Here is a 24,627-nt window from a genome sequence, read left to right as displayed (position 1 = left end):
TACAGCCTGAGTAGAAAGCCACTTGACTGAACATGAGTCACGACACACAGGAACCTTTTCCCACTCTTCTCCCTCCTCGGGCCGTGTTCTGAGTCAGTGTGTCGGAATGTCTGCATAAATTATTCAGCCGAGCGGTGCCTGCTATCAGCAGATAACAAGTGGCTCCTTACTGGTCAGGGTGTTCCAAAGACACTGTATAAGCCACCTGGTGATTAGGCCTCTGTCCGTGAAGAGCTGTGTATCATTGTGGCAATAGAGCACAAGACAAATTAGACAAAGTACTGTACATCGCACAGGTCACAACTATTTTCTCAGGGGCCCACTTTTCTCAGCTCACTAGCCAAAGGCTAGTTGGGGTCTGAATTTACATAGACGGGGAGAAATGTCCAGTCGTGAAAAAGTACACCCCCTGGAAAGTTACGTTTTTGTACAAATTTGGACACATGGATATTTGAGCTAAATTCCCACCACATTCATTTAGAAAGGTAACCAGATTTAACAAAAAAATTATACTTTGAATATGTTATGCAATTAAAATAAACAAAAATGTATTTTCCTTATGCGGAAAACATTTGTACACCCCTACCTTTACCATCACATAAAATGGCTCAAATTAGAATCAGGTGCACCAAAACCAGTGCAAATGATTAGAAAATCATTAGAGAGAAACGTATAGATTAGAAACTTGGTCTGATTTGGTCTTAACCTTATGGGTGTGTGGTAACACATCATGCCAAGATCAAAAGACCTACCTGAGGCCCTCAGAAGAAATACTATTGATGCCTATGTGTCTGGGAGGGGTTGCAAATCAATTTCCAAGCAATTCAAAGTACATCATCCCACTGTCTGACGGCTCATCTACAAATGGAGAAGTCCCACCAAATTCAGTCCAAGAGCTGACCGAAAGATGCTCATAGAAGTCTCTAAGAACCCCAGGGTAACATCAAGTGATCTACAGGCCTCTCTTGCCACAATCAATGTCAAAGTGCATGAGTCAACTGTCAGAAAGAGACAAACTTGGCCTACATGGGAGATCAGGAAGGAAGAAGCATCTTCTCTCAAAAAATAATATCAAGACAAGACTGACGTTTGCCAGACAGCAGCTGGGTAAAGACCAAAACTACTGGAACAATGTGCTCTGGACAGATGAGTCAAAGGTGGAGTTGTTTGGCCGCAACGCCAGATGCCATGTTTGGAGAAAACTAACCATTGCCTTTGAACAGAAGAACCTCACACCAACTGTAAATCACGGAGGCGGTGGCATTATGGTTTGGGGCTGCTTTGCTGACTCGGGGGCCTGGCCAACTTGCCATCATTGAGACAACCATGAATTTTGTGTTGTACCAGAGAATTCTTGAGGAGAATGTGAGGCCATCTTTCAAAAAAGCTGAAGCTGAACCGAACATGGATCTTGCAACAGGACAATGATCCAAAACACAAAAGCAAAGCTACAACAGTGTCACGCCCTGATCGTTTTCACCTGTCCTTGTCTCCACCCCCTCCAGGTGTCACCCATCTTCCCTATCATGCCGTGTATTTATACCGGCGTTCTCTGTCTGTTTGTTGCCAGTTCGTCTTGTTCGTTCAAGCTAACCAGCGTTTTTCCTGTCAGCTCCTATCGTTTCCCAGCCTCTCTTTCCTCATCCTCCTGGTTCTTGACCTTTGCATGTCCTGACCCTGTACCCGCCCGCCTGACCTCTCTACCTGATCCTGAGCCTGCCAGCCGTCCTGTACCTTTGCTCCACCTCTGGATAACTGAACTCTGCCCGTCCCTGATCCTGAGTCCGCCTGCCATCCTGTACCTTTGCCTTACCCTGGATCTTCGACCCCTGCCTGCCTTGACCTGTCTTGCCTGCCCCTGTTGCTACAATAAACATTGTTACTTCGACTGTCTGCATCTGGGTCTTACCTTGATTCCTGACAAACAGAATGGCTCAAAAATAAGAAATGGAGGGTTATGGAATGGCAGAGTCAAAGCCCAGATCTCAATCCTATCGAAATGCTGTGGGGGGACTTGAAGCGGGCCGTGCACACAAGAAAGCCCTCGAACATGACACAGTTGAAGCAGTACCGTAAAGAAGAGTGGTCAAAAATTCCTCCCAGTCGATGTAAGAGACTGATAAAAGTTACAAGAAATGGCTACATTAAATTATTTCAGCCAAAGGGGGCAACAAGCTATTGAAGCTAGCGGTGTACTTATTTTTTCCGCACTATGGAATTGCATTTCTGTTGATTTTTGATGAATAAATGATTGCAAAGTATAATCTTTCAGTGTTGTCAATAGTGTTGAAGTGAAGATTACATATCCATCTGTCCAAATATGAAAATGAAAAGGCAACTTTCCAGGGAGTGTACTTACTTTTTCACACGACTGTACATCAGGAATGAATGAAGGCAGCACTTGACAGCTCTATGTTGTTTGGCCCCACGACATGATAGCTGTTGTAAATCTCACTGTCTTTAAATAAATGGAGCCGTAACCATTTGTTTTATGACAGATTTTGCAAACAGCATTGTGGATCCTTGCTAAAAATCCATATGCAAAAATACAATAGCCATTTGGTTTTAAATCATAAAGTATAAGGGTGCTGCTTCCACATTCATTAAACCGATTGAATCACAATGCTGTGAAAATATATAAAGATGGATGTAATGTGGCTTTAAGTCTAAATCCCCAATGGGAAAATCCCCCACGTAGCCTTTAGTCTAAGAATAGGGGCAATGTAAAGTATATGCTTATTCGGCCAATTGGTTGCATACTGATGAGGGCATGACACACTAAGTATATACAGTGCATTTGGAAAGTATTCAGACCCCTTCCCTTTTTCCACATTTTGTTAGGTTACAGACTTATTTTTAAATTGATACAAATATTTTTCCCCTCATCTACACACAGTACCCCATAATGACAAGGCAAAAACAGATAAAAAAAAAAACTTTTTGCACATTTATTAAATACCTTATTTTAATAAGTATTCAGACCCTTTGCTATGAGACTCGAAATTGAGCTCAGGTGCATCCTATTTCCATTGATCATCCTTGAGATGTTTCTACAACTTGATTGGAGTCCACCTGTGGTATATTCAATTGATTGGACATGATTTGGAAAGGCACACACCTGTCTATATAAGGGCCCACAGTTGACAGTGCAAACCAAACCATGATGTCGAAGGACTTGTACATAGCGCTGCGAGACAGGATTGTGTCGAGTCACTGATCTGAGGAAGGGTACCAAAAAATTTCAAGAACACAGTTGCCTCCATCATTCTTAAATGGAAGAAGTTCAGAACCACCAACACTCTTCGATCTGGCCACTCGGCCAAACTGCGCAATCAGGGGAGACGAGGCTTGGTCAGGGAGGTGACCAAGAACCTGATGGTCACTCTGACAGAGCTCCAGAGTGCCTCTGTGGAGATGGGAGAACCTTCCAGAGGGACAACCATCTCTGCAGCACTCCACCATTCAGACGGAAGCCACTCCTCAGTAAAAGGCACATGACAGCCTGCTTGGAGTTTCCCAAAAGGCACCTAAAGGACTCTCAGACCATGAGGAACAAGATTCTCTGGTCTGATGAAACCAAGAATGAACTCTTTGGGCTAAATGGCAAAACGTCATGTCTGGAGGAAACCTGGCACCATCCCTACGGTGAAGCATGGTGTGGGGATGTTTTTCAGTGGCAGAGACTGGAAGACTAGTCAGCATCGAGGGAAAGATGAACGGAGCAAAGTACAGAGATATCCTTGATGAAAACCTGCTCCAGAGCGCTCAGGACCTCAGACTGGTTCGAAGGTTCACCTTCCAACAGGACAACAACCCTAAGCACACAGCCAAGACAACGCAGGAGTGGCTTCAGGACAAGTCTCAATGTCCATGAGTGGCCCAACCAGAGCCCGGACTTGAACCTGATCGAACATCTCTGGAGAGAACTGAAAATAGCTGTGCAGCAATGCTCCCCATCCAACCTGACAGAGCTTGAGAGGATCTGGAGAGAGGAATGGGAGAAACTCCCCAAATACAGGTGTACCAAGCTTGTAGCATCAAAGCTGCTTTAACAAAGTACTGAAAACATATGTAAATGTGATATCAGTTTTTATTTTTGATACATTTGCAACCAAAAAAACAGTTTTTGCTTTGTCATTATGGGGTATTGTGTGTGATTGACGAGGGAAAAAAAGATTTAATACATTTTAGAATAAGGCAGTAATGTAACACAATATGGAAAAAGGCAAGGGGTCTGAATACTTTCCAAATGCACTGTAAGAGACTAAGTTGTGTTTCTTACCTAACTATGACTCGTTTCAGGAAACTAGGTGTATGTCGCGCATCACTACTTCACAGGAGAGCCATTTGAACATAAATGTTGTTGTTTTTTAATCAAAATGCATTTTTTTGCCAGAAATGTCTTCTGGACCATGTGAACTTTCATGTGCCTTAATAACAAGCTTGTATGCCATCTGTAAATACGAATACAATTGTTAAAATTACGAGCCTAGTTGGTTTAGCCACGGAAAAAAACAGCAACCTTCCGGCTAGCCATGATTGGCTGAGATAAATAGTGGGCTGGACATGACAAGAGATGAGTTCGTATTGGTCTCCAATGTAGCACACTTCTGTCTATAATATGAGCTGGTCAGTATGTGTAGGTAATCCTTTCTAACGCTGCTTTTTTGAAAGGTATCGCGTAGTAAAATTGTGTGGATCTCCACTTTCTAGAAGACCGAGTTTTGAAATCAGTGGAACTAGAGTATGATAGCTAAGGAGATGGAGAACATTCTGCAGTTTGATTGCAAATAACACACAGAAGGCTGTTGTATGAAACACCTGTCTCCGGATTACATCTTCAAACTAAGGGCAACCATGGCACCCGTGACAGAAGGGGGAAGCGTCCATCCATGTATACGGGTAAGATAGTCTAGCTAGCTACATTTTCAGATATGACCTGTTTCTAATTTAGTCAGAAAGTCAACTGTTAGCTAGCTGGCTATCTTGCTAGCTAACATTACGTGTATGATCTGCGGAGTAATAGTATTCTAATCGCAGAGCCATTTGTATTGCTAGTTATAGCCCAAGTTAGCTAGTTAACATTGAACCTGGTGGTTTCGCTACCTGCAGATTCATGGATGGTAGTAACGTTATGAGTTGGGATTATGGCTCATTGTTTAGCTAGCTATCTACATGTCTAAATAAAAGACTCCACTATGCAAGTAACTATTTCAATAGAATGTTCAGGATGTCACTGCGACAACTGTGGATAGAGGTAGCTGGTAAATTCGCTTTGGCTATCTACTCCGATTTTCAGAGCACTCGTCTGAGTGTGCCAGAGCACAGAATAACTGACGAATTTACGAACGCTCAATACCAGTTGAATATGGCTGGTGTCAGTAAAATGTTACCAAAAAAGCGTAATTAAATTGTTGCCAGCAGCACAGTTGCAGTCACCAATGCGCTGGATAACATATAACTGCCTAGTCAGCTCTGCTAGGGCAAGTAAAATGGTCAGCGTAAGCTGTTCTTTCATTTGTGTCTGGAAGTAGCTAACAAGCCAGCCAATGTTAGCCAGTTAACAGCAGTAGTCAAGCGCCCAAGCTAAGTCAGAACACTCAGATCAACCCTACTCCTCGGCCAGACCGTCCAGTGTGCGCTCTGAATGCTCCGAGAGCGAAACGCTCTGAATTTACGAACAGACAATCTGACAACACTTCGCGTTTATGAACGACCAGAGCACACTCTGGCACTCCAGATTAAATTTACAAACACACTCGTAGTATAAACTTGCCTTTAGTCTTGAAATATTTGATTGTTTAGTACATGGCCTCACATTTGAACCGTTAAAGAGATGGGAGGGGGGGGGGATCTAAAGTTTAAGAGGGTGTGAACGATGCTGAATGGGTGTAGACAAAGAAGAGCTCTCCAGTAGGTGTACCAAAACATTCATGGGTCATTTTCTCAAAAGTGAGGTTACAAGTTTATCAACTTGCAAAGCATAATTACTTTCCCATTGTTCCTCAACTCAAGTAGAAGTCTCTACTTCTATCAAATGTAAAAAACACCATTTGAAATTTTGCTACATAAGACCGCATCAAGCCGGTCAGTCACAACTAGCTTCCTTTCCCCGTAAACCTTGACTCATCTTTCCTCCATGACCACTAATCTGATAGTAAATAACAGGTGAAATCAGCATGGCAGAAACCTTTCATGAGATACGGAAAGGAAACTAGTCTCCCGGGTGGCGCAGTGGTCTAGCTGCGCCACCAGAGTCTCTGGGTTCGCGCCCAGGCTGGGCTGGGTTCGCGCCCAGGCTCTGTCGCAGCCGGTCGCAACCGGGAGATCCGTGGGGCGACGCACAATTGGCATAGCGTCGTCCGGGTTAGGGAGGGTTTGGCCGGTAGGGATATCCTTGTCTCAGTATGTAAAAATGTAGTAAAATGTATGCACTCTACTGTAAGTCGCTCTGGATAAGAGCGTCTGCTAAATGACTAAAATGTAAACAAGGAAATTATGCCAATCAACTAGAACATGTGCTGGGATCTCATGTGTTCTTTGTCTGTAGAAATGCAGTTCAATTTCTCCGTAGTACCACAGGATGTCAGTCATTACTGCTGTTGTACCAAATAGTGCTTTCTGGGGACGGAATGGCCATCCAGCAGTCCATTTCAGATATGTAGCAAATAACACAATGTAGATCATTTTCCTTCAGATATACATTAAGGAATGTCAAAGAAACATGTCTGCTTGGTTTCTGAAAGGGATGAAGGGTCTCCAAGAAAGATGTCCCCACAGCATAATGTGGGGTAGTACACAGTACACTCATCATAGGTGTGCACTAGTAATGAGCAGGTCAGCCGTATGTTCACTCGCACCCGCTCGCAATTGCTGATAACTAATCCGCAACTGCCACACTTTTTATTTAACTAGGCAAGTCAGTTAAGAACAAATTCTCATTTACAATGACGGCCTACCAAAAGACCTCCTGCGGGGACGGGGGCTGGGATTAAAAAAATTATAATAATGATAATAATAATATATTGGTCAAAACACACATTACGACAACACAGCATGGTAGCAACATGACAACACAGCATGGTAGAAACACAACATGGTAGCAGCACAAAACATGGTACAAACATTATTGGACAGAGACAACAGCACAAAGGGCAAGAAAGTAGAGACAACAATACATCACGCGAAGCAGCCACAACTGTCAGTAAGAGTGTCCATGATGAAGTCTTTGAATGAAGAGATTGAGATAAAACTGCCCAGTTTGAGTGTTTGTTGCAGCTCGTTCCAGTCGCTAGCTGCAGCGAACTGAAAAGAGGAGTGACCCAGGGATGTGTGTGCTTTGGGGACCTTTAACAGAATGTGACTGGCAGAACGGGTGTTGTATGTGGAGGATGAGGGCTGTAGTAGATATCTCTGATAATCTACACTTAACAAAAATATATATGCAACAATTTTCTAAGATTGTACAGAGTTACAGTTGACATAAGGAAATCAACCTTAAATTCATGTAACGCGCTTCCTCCTTCTCCTCATCAGAAGAGGAGTAGCATGGATTTGACCAACGTGCAGCGGGTTTTGAATACATCATGAAACTTTATTTACCAGACAAAACTAAACACACGAAGAACACTTGAATATTTTACAAAACGAAGAAGACAGACCTGAACGAGAGTACTTACATAAAACACAAAGAACGCACGGACAGGGAAAACAGACTACACAAAAACCGAACAAACGCTACAGTCCCGTGTGGTACACCGACAAGGACACAGGAGACAATCACCCACAAACAAACAGTGAGAACAACCTCCCTTAATATGACTCTCAATTAGAGGAAAACGCAAAACACCTGCCTCTAATTAAGAGCCATACCAGGCAACCCAAAACCAACATAGAAACAGCAAACATAGACTGCCCACCCAAAACTCACGCCCTGACCATCACACACATACAAAACAACAGAAAACAGGTCTGGAACGTGACAGAACCCCCCCCTCAAGGTGCGAACGCCGGGCGCACCAGCACAAAGTCCAGGGGAGGGTCTGGGTGGGCATCTGACCACGGTGGTGGCTCAGGCTCCGGACGCTGTCCCCACACCACCATAGTCACTCCCCGCTTCTGTATCCCCCTCCCAATGACCACCCTCCAACTAAAACCACCTAAATGAAGGGGCAGCACCGGGATAAGGGCCAGCACCGGGATAAGGGGCAGCACCGGGATAAGGGGCAGCACCGGGATAAGGGGCAGCTCCGGGCTGAGGGACTCTGGCAGGTCCTGGCTGAGGGACTCTGGCAGGTCCTGGCTGAGGGACTCTGGCAGGTCCTGGCTGAGGGACTCTGGCAGGTCCTGGCTGAGGGACTCTGGCAGGTCCTGGCTGAGGGACTCTGGCAGGTCCTGGCTGAGGGACTCTGGCAGGTCCTGGCTGAGGGACTCTGGCAGGTCCTGGCTGAGGGACTCTGGCAGGTCCTGGCTGAGGGACTCTGGCAGGTCCTGGCTGAGGGACTCCGGCAGGTCCTGGCTGAGGGACTCCGGCAGGTCCTGGCTGAGGGGCTCCGGCAGGTCCTGGCTGAGGGGCTCCGGCAGGTCCTGGCTGAGGGGCTCCGGCAGGTCCTGGCTGAGGGGCTCCGGCAGGTCCTGGCTGGACGGCTCCGGCAGGTCCTGGCTGGACGGCTCTGGCAGGTCCTGGCTGGACGGCTCTGGCAGGTCCTGGCTGGACGGCTCTGGCAGGTCCTGGCTGGACGGCTCTGGCTGATCCGGTCTGGCGGAAGGCTCTGGCTGATCCGGTCTGGCGGAAGGCTCTGGCTGATCCGGTCTGGCGGAAGGCTCTGGCTGATCCGGTCTGGCGGAAGGCTCTGGCTGATCCGGTCTGGCGGAAGGCTCTGGCTGATCCGGTCTGGCGGAAGGCTCTGTAGGCTCTTGGCAGACGGGCGGCTTTGCAGGCTCATGGCAGACGGGCAGCTTTGCAGGCTCATGGCAGACGGGCAGTTCAGGCGCCGTTGGGCAGACGGGCAGTTCAGGCGCCGCTGGGCAGACGGGCAGTTCAGGTGCCGCTGGGCAGACGGATGGCTCAGACGGCGCTGGGCAGACGGATGGCTCCGACGGCGCTGGGCAGACGGATGGCTCCGACGGCGCTGGGCAGACAGATGGCTCCGACGGCGCTGGGCAGACAGGCAGTGCAGAAGGCGTTGGGCAGACGGCCGACTCTGCCCTGCTGAGGCGCACAGTAGGCCTGGTGCGTGGTATAGGCACTGGCTGCGCTGGAGAGGAGGAAAGCTCTGACAGCGCTGGACAGGTGGGAGCAGCTGGAGAGAGAACCCGGAGAGATAGCCTGGTGCGGGGGGCTGCCACCGGTGGACTGGTACTTGGAGGTGGCACCGGGTATACCGGACCGTGAAGGAGGACACGTGCTCTTGAGCACCGAGCCTGCCCAACCTTACCAGGTTGAATGGTGCCCGTAGCCCTGCCAGTGCGGCGAGGTGGAATAGCCCGCACTGGGCTATGCTGGCGAACCGGGGACACCATTCGTAAGGCTGGTGCCATGTATGCCGGCCCGAGGAGACGTACTGGAGACCAGATACGTTGGGCCGGCTTCATGACATCTGGCTCGATGCCCAACCTAGCCCTCCCAGTGCGGCAAGGTGGAATAGCCCGCACTGGGCTAAGCACGCGTACTGGGGACACCGTGCGCTTTACCGCATAACACGGTGTCTGACCAGTACGACGCTCTCTCACTCCACGGTAAGCACGGGGAGTTGGCTCAGGTATCCTACCCGGCTTTGCCACACTCCTCGTGTTCCCCCCCCCAAGAAATTTTTGGGTCTGACTCTCGGGCTCCCAACCGCGTCGCCGCGCTGCCTCCTCATACCAGCGCCTCTCTGCCTTCGCTGCCTCCAGCTCCGCCTTGGGACGGCGATATTCCCCTGGCTGAGCCCATTGTCCTTTGCCGTCCAGGATCTCCTCCCATGTCCATGAGTCCTGGTTGCTCTGTTGAGCTCTCCCCCGCCGCTTGGTCCTAGTTTGGTGGGTGATTCTGTAATGCGCTTCCTCCTTCTCCTCATCAGAAGAGGAGTAGCATGGATTTGACCAACGTGCAGCGGGTTTTGAATACATCATGAAACTTTATTTACCAGACAAAACTAAACACACGAAGAACACTTGAATATTTTACAAAACAACAAAACGAAGAAGACAGACCTGAACGAGAGTACTTACATAAAACACGAAGAACGCACGGACAGGGAAAACAGACTACACAAAAACCGAACAAACGCTACAGTCCCGTGTGGTACACCGACAAGGACACAGGAGACAATCACCCACAAACAAACAGTGAGAACAACCTCCCTTAATATGACTCTCAATTAGAGGAAAACGCAAAACACCTGCCTCTAATTAAGAGCCATACCAGGCAACCCAAAACCAACATAGAAACAGCAAACATAGACTGCCCACCCAAAACTCACGCCCTGACCATCACACACATACAAAACAACAGAAAACAGGTCAGGAACGTGACAATTCATTAGACCCTAATCCATGGATTTCACATGACTGGGAATACAGATATGCATCTGTTAGTCACAGATACTTTTTGAAAATAAAGATAATGGCATGGATCAGAAAACCAGTTAGTATCTGGTGTGACCACCATTTGCCTCATGCAGCACGACATCTCCTTCGCATAGAGTTGATCAGACTGTTGATTGTGGCCTGTGGAATGTTGTCCCACTCCTCTTCAATGGCTGTTGCTGGATATTGGCGGGAATTGGAACACGCTGTCGTACTTGGCAATCCAGAGCATCCCAAACAGCTCAATGGGTGACATGTCTGGTGAGTATGCAGGGCATGGAAGAACTGGGACATTTTCAGCTTCCAGAAATTGTGTACAGATCCTTGCGACATGGGGCCGTGCATTATCATGCTGAAACATGAGGTGATGGCGGCAGATGAATGGCACCACAATGGGCCTCAGGATCTCGTTACGGCATCTGTGTGCATTAAAATTGTCATTGATCAAATGCAATTGTGTTCGTTGTCCATAGCTTATGCCTGCCCATACCATAACCCCACCTCCACCATGGGGCACTCTGTTCACCTCTTTGACATCAGCAAACCTCTCACCCACACAACGCCATACACGATGTCTGCAATCTGCCCGGTAGTTGAAACCGGGATTCATCCATGACCACTAGCAGTTCTGCATCGTGCCAGTGGCCATCGAAGGTGAGCATTTGCCCACTGAAATTGGTTACGATGCCGATCAGCAGTCAGGTCAAGACCCTGGTGAGGAAAACGAGCATGCAGATGAGCTTCCCGGAGACGGTTTCAGACAGTTTGTGCAGAAATTCTTTGGTTGTGCAAACCCACAGTTTCATCAGCTGTCCGGGTGGCTGGACTCAAACGATCCCACAGGTGAAGAAGCCGAATGTGGAGGTCCTCGGCTGGCGTGGTTATGGAGGACAATGCACACCAGCCAGAGGATGAGGGACAAACAACAATCTGTGAAGCCACCACATGTGAAGAAAAGGAAACCTGCAGAGGAGCCAGCTTGGTTTAAAGATTACAGGGTGGAGGTTGATACACCACAGCAGGCAGCTGAAAAAAGGGCATTGGAAGCACTGACACAGCACACAGAGAAGATGGCCATGATGAAACAACTACTGGAACACGGTTGTTGCTTGTCTTCCTATTCACCGTGTAGCATGACCCGGAGCACACCCTCTATGGTATCATCACTGACATCCTGCTCTCAAAAATAGATTAAACATTGTTTACTACCCAAAAGAAAGCAGTCACACCTTTTCTGTTTTCAGCCATTTTTATCTGTGAACTGTTTTATCGTTCGTAAATTCGTCATTATCAAGCGGTCTAGACGCTGGAACCAGAGCATTCACATTTCAGAGTAGAGCGTCCAGAGTGAATTTACGAACTCACCCTATGCTCAGACAAGGTACAGGGTAGCTGAGGAACGCTCAACTCAGTTCTCTTATATCGAGGCAGAGTTTAATTTTGATAACTAGTCACAGTATTTTCTAGCAACAACATCGAGTCACCATCAGTCCATTCTTGTCAAACTTGAAAACGCTTACCTGTACCTGTTTGTCCTGTACAACTACGGTCCTTCCGCTGGATGCTAAAATTCATACTTTTAATAACAACGAATACAACTTTCTTCCTGTATTTGGGTCCGTGCTATCTGGGATCCATAGGACGTCCCTATCCCATTGAAGTTGAACTGTAAAATGGTTAAGGTAAGGGTTACGGTTGGCTTATGGTTAAGGTTAGGGGAAGGGTTAAGGTTATGTTTTAGGAAAGGGACGTCCCAAGGACCCCGGATAGCACGGACCCAATTGAATCTCAGCTTAAGTAGTACGTAGTACGAGCAACACAAGGAAAAAAGGTTGGTGGTTGTATTCCAGTCCTGGAGGGCCGAATCCCTACTGTTTTTTGTTTCTACCTGGTAGATAATTGCATGATGCTAAATGAATCTCTTATAAGAGGGAGAGGATGAAAACCAGAAGAGTTTCTGCCCTCCAGGACCAACATTTAACAGCCCTGGTACGACAACGTTGGTTGCTAAATACAAAACCTGACACTTCAACAACCACAGACTGAAAATAATGTCTGCATTTCTTGTCTATCAATGTGTAGCTTATGCTGAGTAATGAAATAAGAAATGATATAAGACAATGATAGAGATGGCAGACTCCTTTAATAGGGAGCTTTATATGACTGTGGGTATAAATCATGACCACTAATTAACATGCCAAACCTTCCTCTACTTCAACAGTGTGGTAAAGTGCACCCAAAAACAATGAAAACAATTATTGGTAAAATGAGAAATATCAAATCTCTTGACCACTTGCACAGTCATGTTGGGACCGAATCCATTTGCACAAAAATTTGAAATCTTAACAAGTTTGACCAAAACATATGATTGATTTTAGTGGATTTTAGGGTAGTGAAACTTTTCCACAGTAAAACTGATTCCTATTGTGCATGGTAATGTGATGGTGTTCCTTTTCTCTTAACCAATGAGAACGACTATTCAAATGGATAGTTCACAATATCAAATACAGTATGTTCCAAATGGAAATATGCTTCCAGAAAACGGGTTAGCGGAACGCTAGCAACAAACAAGTTGTATGCCAACGTAGAAAATCAATATACACCGAACAAAAATATAAACACAACATGTAAAGGGTTGGCCCCATGTTTCCTGAGCTGAAATAAAAGATTACAGAAATGTTCCATACGCACAAAAAGCTTATTTTTTCCTAAATGTTGTGCACAAAAGGTATCTGTGACCAAATGCATATCTGTATTCCCAATCATGTGAAATAAATAGATTCATCAATTTATTTCAATTGGCTGATTTCCTTCAACTGTAACTCAGTAAAATCATTGAAATTGTTGCATGTTGCATTTATATTTTTGTTCAGTGTATATAAACGGTACGTCGTCATCAAAGGTGTGGACAGATGACAATAAGCCTCTCTATCCATCTGTCCAATCACAGCACTCAGAACATAAAAAATCCAATTGGACAGGCCATTCCACTGCACATAGATGATTTTACTTAATTGCGTGTTATGCTCCGCCTCCTACATCATATATCAAACATGAACCGTGACCTCATGAAATGTTCTTCTTCCAAAGCTTTCAGACAGGACATAAACGAAGAGTTAAGAGCGCAGGGACGATGAGTGTTTCAGATTAGAAGATCTATCGCTGACTTGGGGAGGCTGATGGTTGTAGATGTAGCGTGACATATTGGTACTTATCAGGATATGGATATGGGCAGACAGACCTCTATAGTTCAACTCTGTACATATAAAGCATTCTCTGATAATAAGAGAATGGGCGGCAGGTAGCCTAGTGATTAAGCGCAATGGGTCAGTAACCGAAAGGTCACTGGTTCGAACCCAGGAGCTGACTAGGTGAAACATCTGTTGATGTGCCCTTGAGCAAGGCACTTAACCCTAATCGCTCTGGATAAGAGTGTCTGCTAAATGAATAAAGATGTAAGAAGCCTACAGTGAAGGAGACTGGCACTTTGTCCCTCGGTGGCACCGCCTGTTTGGCATGCCCATCCAAGGAAGTCAAACAGAGTGAAATTTGTGGCGTAAACAAGCCTAGGAGTTGATTATCTAAACATGAAAGGCAGTCCATTCTCCTTTTGGCCTCCAGCAATCATAAACTCACTCCTTCTGTTCACTCTTCCCTGCGCTGTTTATTTCTGCTACAACCGCATATAAACTCCACCAGTTCCCCTCTCCCACTCCCTCCCCATCTGCCTCTCTCAATCTCTCCCTCCTTATCTGCCTCTCTCAATCTCTCCCCCCCTCTCTCTCTTTCTCACTGTCTTGCTCTCAGGCCTGAGTCAGACGGCAGGCAGTCATCCTAGCAGATGCTTCCCAACATGAAAACCCAACGGGAAAAACAAAAGCTGGCTCCAAAGCAAACAGAACCTGGTGGAGAGCGCCTGGGAGACAGGGGGGGGGGGGGAATTACATTTTTCTAAACCTGATCATGAAATCAGCCTAGTAAGTAACTAGCTAGTCTTTTTAAGTATAATGGTGTTCTTTCCCCTATAGAAAACCACATGCCGTCATCTTATCGCTGGTCAAGGAAAACAAAATATACAGTTGAAGTCGGAAGTTTACATACACTTAGGTTGGAGTCATTAAAACTCGTTTTTCAACCACTCCACAAATGTCTTGTTAACAAACTATAGTTTTGGCAAGTGGGTTAGGACATCTACTTTGTGCATGACCCAAGTAATGTTTCCAACAATTGTTTACAGACAGATTATTTCACTTATAATTCATTGTATCACAATTCCAGTGGGTCAGAAGTTTACATACACTAAATTGACTGTGCCTTTAAACAGCTTGGAAAATTCCAGAAAAGTATGTCATGGCTTTAGAAGCTTCTGATAGGCTAATTGACATAATTTGAGTCAATTGGAAGTGTACCTGTGGATGTATTTCAAGGCCTACCTTCAAACTCAGTGCCTCTTTGCTTGACATCATGGGAAAATCAAAAGAAATCAGCCAAGACCTCAGAAAAAAAATTGTAGACGTCGACAAGTCTGGTTCATCCTTGGGAGCAATTTCCAAACTCCTGAAGGTACCACGTTCATCTGTACAAACAATAGTACGCAAGTATAAACACCATGGGACTAAGCAGCCGTCATACCGCTCAGGAAGGAGACGCATTCTGTCTCCTAGAGATGAAGGTGCTTTGGTGTGAAAAGTGCAAATCAATCCCAGAACAGCAGCAAAGGACCTTGTGAAGATGCTAGAGGAAACAGGTACAAAAGTATCTATATCCACAGTAAAACGAGTCCTATATCGACATAACCTGAAAGGCAAGGACTGCTCCAAAAACGCCATAAAAAAATCCAGACTACGGTTTGCAACTGCCCATGGGGACAAAGATCATACTTTTTGGAGAAATGTCCTCTTGTCTGATGAAACAAAAATAGAACTGTTTGGCCATAATGACCATCATTATGTTTGGAGGAAAAGGGGGGAGCTTGCAAGCAGAAGAACATCATCCCAACCGTGAGGCACGGGGGTGGCAGCATCATGGTGTGGGGGTGCTTTGCTGCAGGAGGGATTGGTGCACTTCACAAAATAGATGGCATCATGAGGTAGGAAAAGTATGTGGATATAGTGAAGCAACATCTCAAGACATCAGTCAGGAAGTTAAAGCTTGGTCGCATATGGGTCTTCCAAATGGACAATGACCCCAAGCATACTTCCAAAGTTGTGGCAAAATGGCTTAAGGACAACAAAGTCAAGGTATTGGAGTGGCCATCACAAAGCCCTGACCTCAATCCCATAGAAAATTTGTGGGCAGAACTGAAAAAGCGTGTGCGAGCAAGGAGGCCTACAAACCTGACTCAGTTATACCAGCTCTGTCAGGAGGAATGGGCCAAAATTCACCCAACTTATTGATGGAAGCTTGTGGAACGCTACCCGAAACATTTGATCCAAGTTAAACAATTTTAAGGCAATGCTACCAAATACTAATTGAGTGTATGTAAACCTCTGACCCACTGGGAATGTGATGAGAGAAATAAATAAAAATAAATAAAATAAATAATTCTCTACTATTAATTCTCTACTACTACTACTCTGACATTTCACATTCTTAAAATAAATTGGTGATCCTAACTGGCCTAAGACAGGGAATTTTTACTAGGATTAAATGTCAGGAATTGTGAAAAACTGAGTTTAAATGTATTTGGCTAAGGTGTATGTAAACTTCCGTCTTCAACTGTAGCAGGCAAATTATAGCATCACAAGAGAAAACAATACAGAGGAATAGCAGCCGAACGCCTCCAGAATGTATCTTCCTCCACTGTAAAAGTTCAGTAGTGATATGCTAGGGGAATGAATGAGGCAGGGATGCCAGTCATCATTGCCCCAACAGTACCCAAGCTGGGTGGCTGGTTGTAGCTTTTTACACAAGGGACAATTCCATTCCAAGAAAAGTAAAGGGGTAGTCCCAGTAATTTCAACCAAGTGCAAGTGCTGCCACTTGAGTGACATGAAAAGCTTGATCTGCGTTTGCTAACAATGATCAACAACTGAAAGGGTGAGTGGGTTACTGGCCAGCCATCAGTTAGCTGATGCAATGCAATGACATGGCTAACCATAGTCAGCAATACGATTACATGCAGAGTACCCCTGCCTATTTACACATCACACGGATTGGAGGCAATAACATTATACTGCATCATGGGTGGCCAATTCTACTAGAGAGCCAATGGGGCTGCAGGTTTTTGTTCCAGCACTGCTCTAACACCTAATTCAGCTAATTCATGTCCTGATTAGAACCTGCATGTACCTAGTAGCACTACAGGATTACAGAATATAATTCTCACAAGAAGGTGTTCTGTACAAACACTGACTGGACAGATGCTCATTGTACAACAGAGTTAGTCAACATGTTTTAAATGCGTAACCAATTCCATTGTACAACTCCAAAATCTAAAACTGGCCACAAAATGCCCAACATCTATAGGAAAGACAGTCTGAACATGAGCATGCTTTAACACCACATGATTCAAAAACCCCTTTACAAGAAATGACTAGGCAGCTAAAGGCACTGAATATGCAAATTAAAACAATTAGGCTAATCTTGCCAGAGCATTTCTCGCAATACCGCACCATCAAATGAGTGCATTGTTAATTTGCCTTGTCAGTAGAGAGTTGAGGAAGTACAGAATTACCCAGTCAGAATAAATCACAGTTTCATATCTCACCTCAGAGTACATGTATGGGGAAAAGGAACACTTTCTACCTCCACAGACCCCTTTAGAGAAAGTTGTGATCACAACACGTTGTCCACTCACAGTTGGATTCCTTGAAATCCTTTGGTTCAAACGCCTAGTATGCAGGCATAATTAGCACCCCAATTAAAGACGCAAACAGCCAAAACAAACATTGACATGTGTGGAGGATCTGTTAACTACAGTTCCGTTGCTTTATGAGAGAAGCAATGAGCTGCCAGAGTGATTATCAGTTTGGAAGGCAACCAAGTTTTCTGATTAGAAAAGAAGCCTGGCTAGGAACGTAGTGGTGGCCACTTGCTCACTTCGAGAACAAACTGTATTTGTGTTGTTCATGACCTCTACCTCTCCTTGATGTCTCTCCGAGACACTAAAGGACGCATGCAGTCGTTGCAGGGACGCATCTTAGTGATTTTGGGGGGATTTAAGAATGTGCTTGGTAACACTACAGTATAAAAATGTGTTGTTACATTGTATTTAAGTAATTTATTTGTAGATATATAGTAATGGAGTTGAGCAGGTAAGAGCAACAATGTTGATGGAGCGAATGTCAATTCAACTGTGTACGTTTTTATATAATGAAAAACGTATTCCTTGACCTAAAACGGTCTACAAAGTTGTGGTCCTGACTACGGTAAAAAAATATATATATATATATTATGGTGGCAGCAGAATTTGCATTTATAGTAATCTGACAAAGTAGTCATTAAAGAGCACAAATTCAGTGTTAACAATGTTAATGTTTCACTTTCAAATCGTATTATGTACCATATAATTCATATATCATAAGCCATTAAATGTTCACAAACCAGACTAGAGATGCCAGTAAATAGCTAAAATTCTAACTACTATAGGCTATATTACAACAAAAAGTAAAGACCAACATTTTCCGACTAATTAGGCTACAATAAATTAAAACAAATATAGGACGCAATGGACGAAACCTCAGGCAAGTGTTTCTATTCAAAAACAGCTGTTCAAATTGACAAGACAGGTAGGCTAGTGCTAAGTAGCTGTAGTATGTACACCAAATACGGTACATTTCACATTTCGTTCCTATAATATCGGAGAAGGCAAAAGTAGAAACATGACTCATTCAACATTTTATAATTTAGCAAACGTCTCCATGCAAAGCACTTCGAGGTAAACCCACGCCTCTGACACGCCAACTCCACCGGCATGCTTCGACTAGTATCAGCATCAACATATCAACCCAAAGGCTGTATAATAAAACATGCAAATACTGTCCTACCAGTTGAACGTCCAGCAGCATCCACTCGGGCAGATATGCTTTCCACTCTCTTTGAATCCATGGTTATAAAAGTCGTTAGTTTAGTTTGAGCGACAGTGAGTAAATTACTTGGAGTACTGGAAAGTTGATGCTCCTTTGCCAACGAGTTGGTGCAGATTCTGCAGAAATCTTGCGCATGGCATTCTCAATGGGGGGCGAGCATACGACACATCAAAACTTCAGTCAGCTGCAATAAGCAAATGAGTCCATTTCTAAATTGGAATCGGAACCGGTTGTTTGACATTACTTCTTATTATAACGACTGTTTAAGTTCTGTTTGTATATGGTTTTATCAAAATGAGGGAATTTCAAATTTTAAAGATTAGCCTTCTCATGAATCTACATATATAGGTATTAGGCTCTTTCTGTAGAAAAATAGCCAAACAAGGTCAAGCAAAGTAACGTTTTTTCTCACTGACATTCCAAATATCCTATAGTCTATATAGGATATGAAAAGGTGACTCATAATAAATACTTTTTTCCTTCTGTTGACACAATGCAGGAGTATAATGTTACAAAGTCAATTATTTGCCATGCTGGGGGCCAATAACAAACAAAACACAAACACACACACACACACCCACACCCACACCCACACACACACACACACTTGGTCTGCAGTTCTTGGTTTCAAGAACTGCACCACTGGGAATATACATTTTCTCTGTTTTTGACACACTGTCAGTCAGTGGTGGGAAAAGTACCCAATTGTCATACATGAGTAAAAGTAAAGATAACTTAATAGAAAATGACTAAAAGTGAAAGTCACCCAGTCAAATTATACTTAAGGTTTATTTAAAACCAAATATTTTTACTCAAGTATCAAAAGTCAATGTAATTGCTCAAATAAGTATCAAAAGTATAAATAGTTTGAAATTCCTTATATTAAGCAAACCAACCAATTTCTGTTTAATTTTTTTTTGTATTTACAGATAGCCAGGGGCACACTCCAACACCCAGACATAATTTACAAACAAAGCATGTGTTTAGTGAGTCTGCCAGATCACAGGCAGTAGGTATGACCGGGGATGTTCTCTTGATGAGTGTGTGAATTAGACAATTTTGCTGTTCTGCTAAGCATTCAAAATGGAACGAGTATTTTTGGGTGTCAGGGAAAATATATAGAGAAAAATAATATATGATTTTCTTTACGAATGTAGTGAAGTAAAAGTTGTGAAAAATATAAATAGTAAAGTAAAGTACAGATACTCCAAAAAACGACTTAAGTAAAAACACTTTAAATTACAACTTAAGTACTATACACCACTGCTGTCTGTTTACTAAAGTACAATGGACAGCTTGGGTTAATCATTGGTTTGAAACGGGAGGCAATTTACTCAGTTGATAGCAGAACTTGTTGACACTTTGCCAGAAGTGTACCGACCCTGCCATTACGCGTGTTTTAACTGCACTGGGGTCTGAACGCAGTCATGGTTACATTAAGACACTGTGGAGCTGGTGCTTAATGCAGGGATGCGATATGCCCCTGTACTCCAAATTAGAGGTCTTCTCGGATCCCGAAATTGACATCCGAACCGAATTGGAGCCATGAAATTCCCATCCGAGATCGACAGGACCCATTCATTTTTTTTCATCAATACCCAATCCACTTTTTATTTTATTTTCAATACCCGATCCACTTTGGGTCCAAGGTGGATTGGACCCAAAATATGTCAGAGATGAGAGAGAATCGGATCCAAATTGGGTCGGGTCTGTATCGGACCCAAATGGATCCCAAAGATAAAAAATTCTGATTTATTGCCACGAAAGCTAGTAAACTGTTTTGACTTGTCTGACAGTGAACGTTTCACATTCATTTTCAGATTTATCTAAAATAACTGATTTGTCAACACTACAGCTTAGTATTTTCAGAAATGACATCGCTATCCTAGTGGTTAGTGTTGGACTAGTAACCGAAAGGTTGCAAGTTCAAATCCCTGAGCTGACAAGGTACAAATCTGTTGTACTGCCCCTGAACAAGGCAGTCAACCCACTGTTCCTAGGCCATCATTGAAAATAAGAATTTGTTCTTAACTAACTTGCCTAGTAAAATAAAAAAAATAAAAAAACTTGGGCTGTGCAGCTTCTCAAAGTATTTTTTCGTCCCCTCACACAGAAAGTCAACTGAGTGTTTGACATCCATTGCGAATAGTTCCCCACTGTATTTGAAAAACCTTTCCAACACTCTCCTTCTTGATAGGCCTAACCCACTAACCCACAAACTGTTTGAGTCAACATATTGAACAAATTTCAATTCGAACAATATGTTATGAATTTACAAAATGTATGATATGTTACGAATTCCAATTTGTTGTGGCTAACACCAACTAGGTGGCTAATGCTAACGTTAGCCAAGCTATGGGTTAGGCTTTAAGGTTAGGGTTAAGGGTAGCTAACATGCTAAGTAGTTGCAAAGTATCTAAAAAGTAGTAAGCCGTTGCAAAATTTGCTAAAATTGTCCATGATGAGACTTGAACATGTAACCTTTTTTTGCTTGACGTTCGCGTTATAAGCCCAGCCATCCACCGCGACCAACTACCCTCTTTTTATTTGCCTTAAGTAACCTTCTGTCTTATGTAACCATACCAAACTTAACATATCATACTAATTTGAGTGTCTCAGATTTACGTTTACTATGTTACGTCTATGAAAGCAGGCTGTTTAATCAGGATATTTTCTTCTTCAAAATATAATTTCGGATCTGGTCGGTATTTTCACACAGTTCCGGGGTCCATGGCCACCGAGCGTGATCCGACCCGGGTTCTGAGAGTCAACTACAGAATTTTGGTTCCGACCCAGTTGGAAACCGGGTCAGATCTCGGGTAATCTGGTTTGGGTATGTTCGTGAAGACATCTATTCCACATTTTACCTTAATCCACACTGCTCCATCGAAAAGATTGTAATACAGCTAGTTTTGCAGGAAAACAGACCTTTTCGTCCTCATGCAGGCTAGCAGTAGCCACATTGAACAACAAAGGAGCTGATTGGCTGACACTGCCATTCCAAAATGGCTGCGGTGGCCACTGCTAGCTAGCATGTTGACGAAAAGGGCAGCTGACACTATGTAGAAGGGACGATTACAATCCATTACAATCCTGATCAGCCAATACATAAAGATTATATTTTCATATCCACAAAACATAACCACAGCACAACATGTGAGCTAATATTGACTTATATGGGGGGAAAGCATTAGAGAAAATGTCATCTGTTACAGTTACTCATTTCTGACATAATAATGAATAATGGTCTCTTGATGATTCATTAATACAATTGCACAATCTAGTATGCAAGTACAAAACATTAAAGAGCCATGATGCTTATTGCAGACATGTCCCCCATCCCCCCGACATGGGTATTATCAGATGCAAACGCAAAAGGAAGGGCAAATCAACATATTCTTATACAATCTCCAATCATACTGTGATTCACATGAATACATGTTATGCGAGAGAGGGTAAGGGGTGGGCCTCATTTAAAATGCAAAATTCATCAGAGGAGATTCACTCATGAAATATTACAACTAATTAGCCCTGGCTAAATTCACACTGTACTGCCTGAAAGGGAAAGTCACTTTCAATCAGTTTTTTTTGACAAAGTACCACAGTTAGGCTAGTTACAACGTTTAGAAGATTGTAGAAAGTAATGTAATGGATAGTGCTTACATGACTCTCTATCCTGCTTGAGAGAGAATAATGTCTGTTCTACACAGCACAGTTCTATCTGAACATTCTAAATGTATAGCATTGCGTAAGGTTGCAAAATTCCAGTATCTTCCCCAAAATTCCCCGGTTTTCCAGAAATCTTGGTTGGAAAATTCCTGGAATCAGGATGGAATAAACAGGAAATCCGGGAATCCTCCAACCTAGGAATTTTGGCAAACTTATTGGAATTTTGTAACCCTAGTTGCATACAAGCCTCACGTAGCAGGGTATACCATAGATGTGTGTCCTACTTACACGATACAAAAATATAAACACAACATGTAGTGTTGGTCCCATGTTTTATGAGCCAAAATAAAAGATCCCAGAAGTGGTCGATACGCACAAAAACCTTTTCTCAAAAATGTTGTGCACAAATTTGTTTACATCCCTGTTAGCGAGCATTTCTCCTTTGCCAAGATAATCCATCCACCTGACAGGTGTGGCATATCAAGAAACTGATTAAACAGCATGATCATTACACAGGTGCTACTTGGGCTGGGGACAATAAAAGACCACTCAAACTTTCAGTTTTGTCACACTACACAAGGCCACAGCGTGCAATTGGCATGCTGACTGCAGGAATTTCCACCAGAGATTTTGCCAGAGAATTGAATGTTCATTTCACTACCATAAGCCACCTCCAACATCGTTTTAGAGAATTTGGCAGCACATCCAAACGGCCTCACAACCGCAGATCATGTTTAACCACGCCAGGCCAGGACCTCCACATCCGGCTTCTTCACCTGTGGGATCGTCTGAGACCAGCCACCCGGACAGCTGATGAAACTGTGGGTTTCTACAGCCAAAGAATTTCTGCACAAACTGTCAGATACCATCTCAGGGAAGCTCATCTGCGTGCTCGTCATCCTCACCAGGGTCTTGACCTGACTGCAGTTCGGTATCATAACCGACTTCAGTGGGCAAATGCTCACCTTCGATGGCCACTGGAATGCTGGAGAAGTGTGCTCTTCATGGATGAATCCCGGTTTCAACTGTACCGGGCAGATGGCAGACAGCGTGTATGGATTTGTGTGGGTGAGCAGTATGCTGATGTCAACGTTATGAACAGAGTGTCCCATGGAGGCGGTGGGGTTATTGTATGGGCAGGCATAAGCTATGAACAACAAACACAATTGCATTTTATAGATGGCAATTTGAATGCACAGATATATCGTGACAAGATCCTGAGGCAAATTGTCATGTCATTCGTCTGCTGCCATCCCCTCATGTTTCAGCATGATAATTCATGGCCCCATGTCGCAAGGATCTGTACACAATTCCTGGAAGCTGAAAATGTCCCAGTTCTTCAATGGCCTGCATACTCACCAGACATGTCACCCATTGAGCTGTTTGGGATGCTCTGGATCGACGTGTACGACAATGGTTCCAGTTCGCTCCAATATCCAGCAACTTCGCACAGCCACTGATTAGGAGTGGGACAACATTCCACAGGCCACAACCAACAGCCTGATCAACTCTATGTGAAGGAGATATGTCACGCTGCATGAGGCAAATGCTGGTCACACCAGATACTGACTGGTTTTCTGATCTACACCCCTACCTTTTTCTTTAAGATATCTGTGACCAAAAGATGCATATCTGTATTCCCAGTCATGTAAAATCTATAGATTTGGTCCTAATTTATTTAATTGACTGATTACCTTATATGAACTATAAAATCTTTGAAATTGTTGTATGTTGCATTTATATTTTTGTTTAGTGTAGATATGTCTTGTAAATACCACTGCCAGCACATTCAATTCTGTTGACATGAATAGCCTATGAATGTGTGCAAATGCTCTAGAGTCACATTGCAGTACATTAAATAAGCTAGCTAGTTTACCCCAAAAGCTAGTGGTTCAGTCTGTCACAGTAGCTTTCCCTTCACATGCAACTTTGAGTGATTCTAACAGTAAGTAGTAACCTCCTGACCAGTACTTAAGTAAAAAAATACTTTAAAGTACTACTTAAGATGTTTTTGGGGGTATCTGTACTTTACTATTTATATTTTACTTCACTACATTCCTAAAGAAAATAAATGTACTTTTTACACCATACATTTTCCCTGACACCCAAAAGTACAATTCACACACTTATCAAGAGAACATCCCTGGTCATCCCTACTGCCTTTGATCTGGCAGAGTCACTAAACACAAATGCTCAATTTGTAAATTATGTCTGAGTGTTGGGGCGTGCCCCTTGCCATCCGCCAATCAAAAAAAATAAAAATAATGGTGCTGTCTGGTTTTCTTAATATAAGGAATTTGAAATGGTTTATACTTGTACTTTTGATACTAAAGTACATTTTACCAATTCCATTTACTTC

The 24,627-nt window shown here is 43.7% G+C and overlaps 1 protein-coding gene across 2 annotated transcripts in view; it reads right to left on the bottom strand.

Annotated features, from left to right (window-relative positions):
* Positions 1-18,734, bottom strand: part of LOC139534241 (Kv channel-interacting protein 4-like) — a 251,439-nt gene extending 232,705 nt beyond the window's left edge. Inside the window, exon 1 of one of the 2 annotated variants that reach the window (XM_071333201.1) lies at positions 18,558-18,734. In XM_071333201.1, coding sequence (XP_071189302.1) covers positions 18,558-18,618 — 61 coding nt within the window. In that variant the 5' untranslated portion in view covers positions 18,619-18,734. The remainder of the gene's footprint in view (positions 1-18,557) is intronic. The other variant, XM_071333203.1, reaches the window with a different exon arrangement.
* Positions 18,735-24,627: the final 5,893 nt, after the last annotated feature.

The sequence above is a fragment of the Salvelinus alpinus genome, chromosome 11 (assembly GCF_045679555.1).
Source record: "Salvelinus alpinus chromosome 11, SLU_Salpinus.1, whole genome shotgun sequence".
In the NCBI taxonomy this organism is placed as follows: Eukaryota; Metazoa; Chordata; class Actinopteri; order Salmoniformes; family Salmonidae; genus Salvelinus; species Salvelinus alpinus.
The sequence above is the reverse complement of the archived record's forward strand: the minus strand, read 5'-3'. Positions and strand labels throughout refer to the sequence as shown.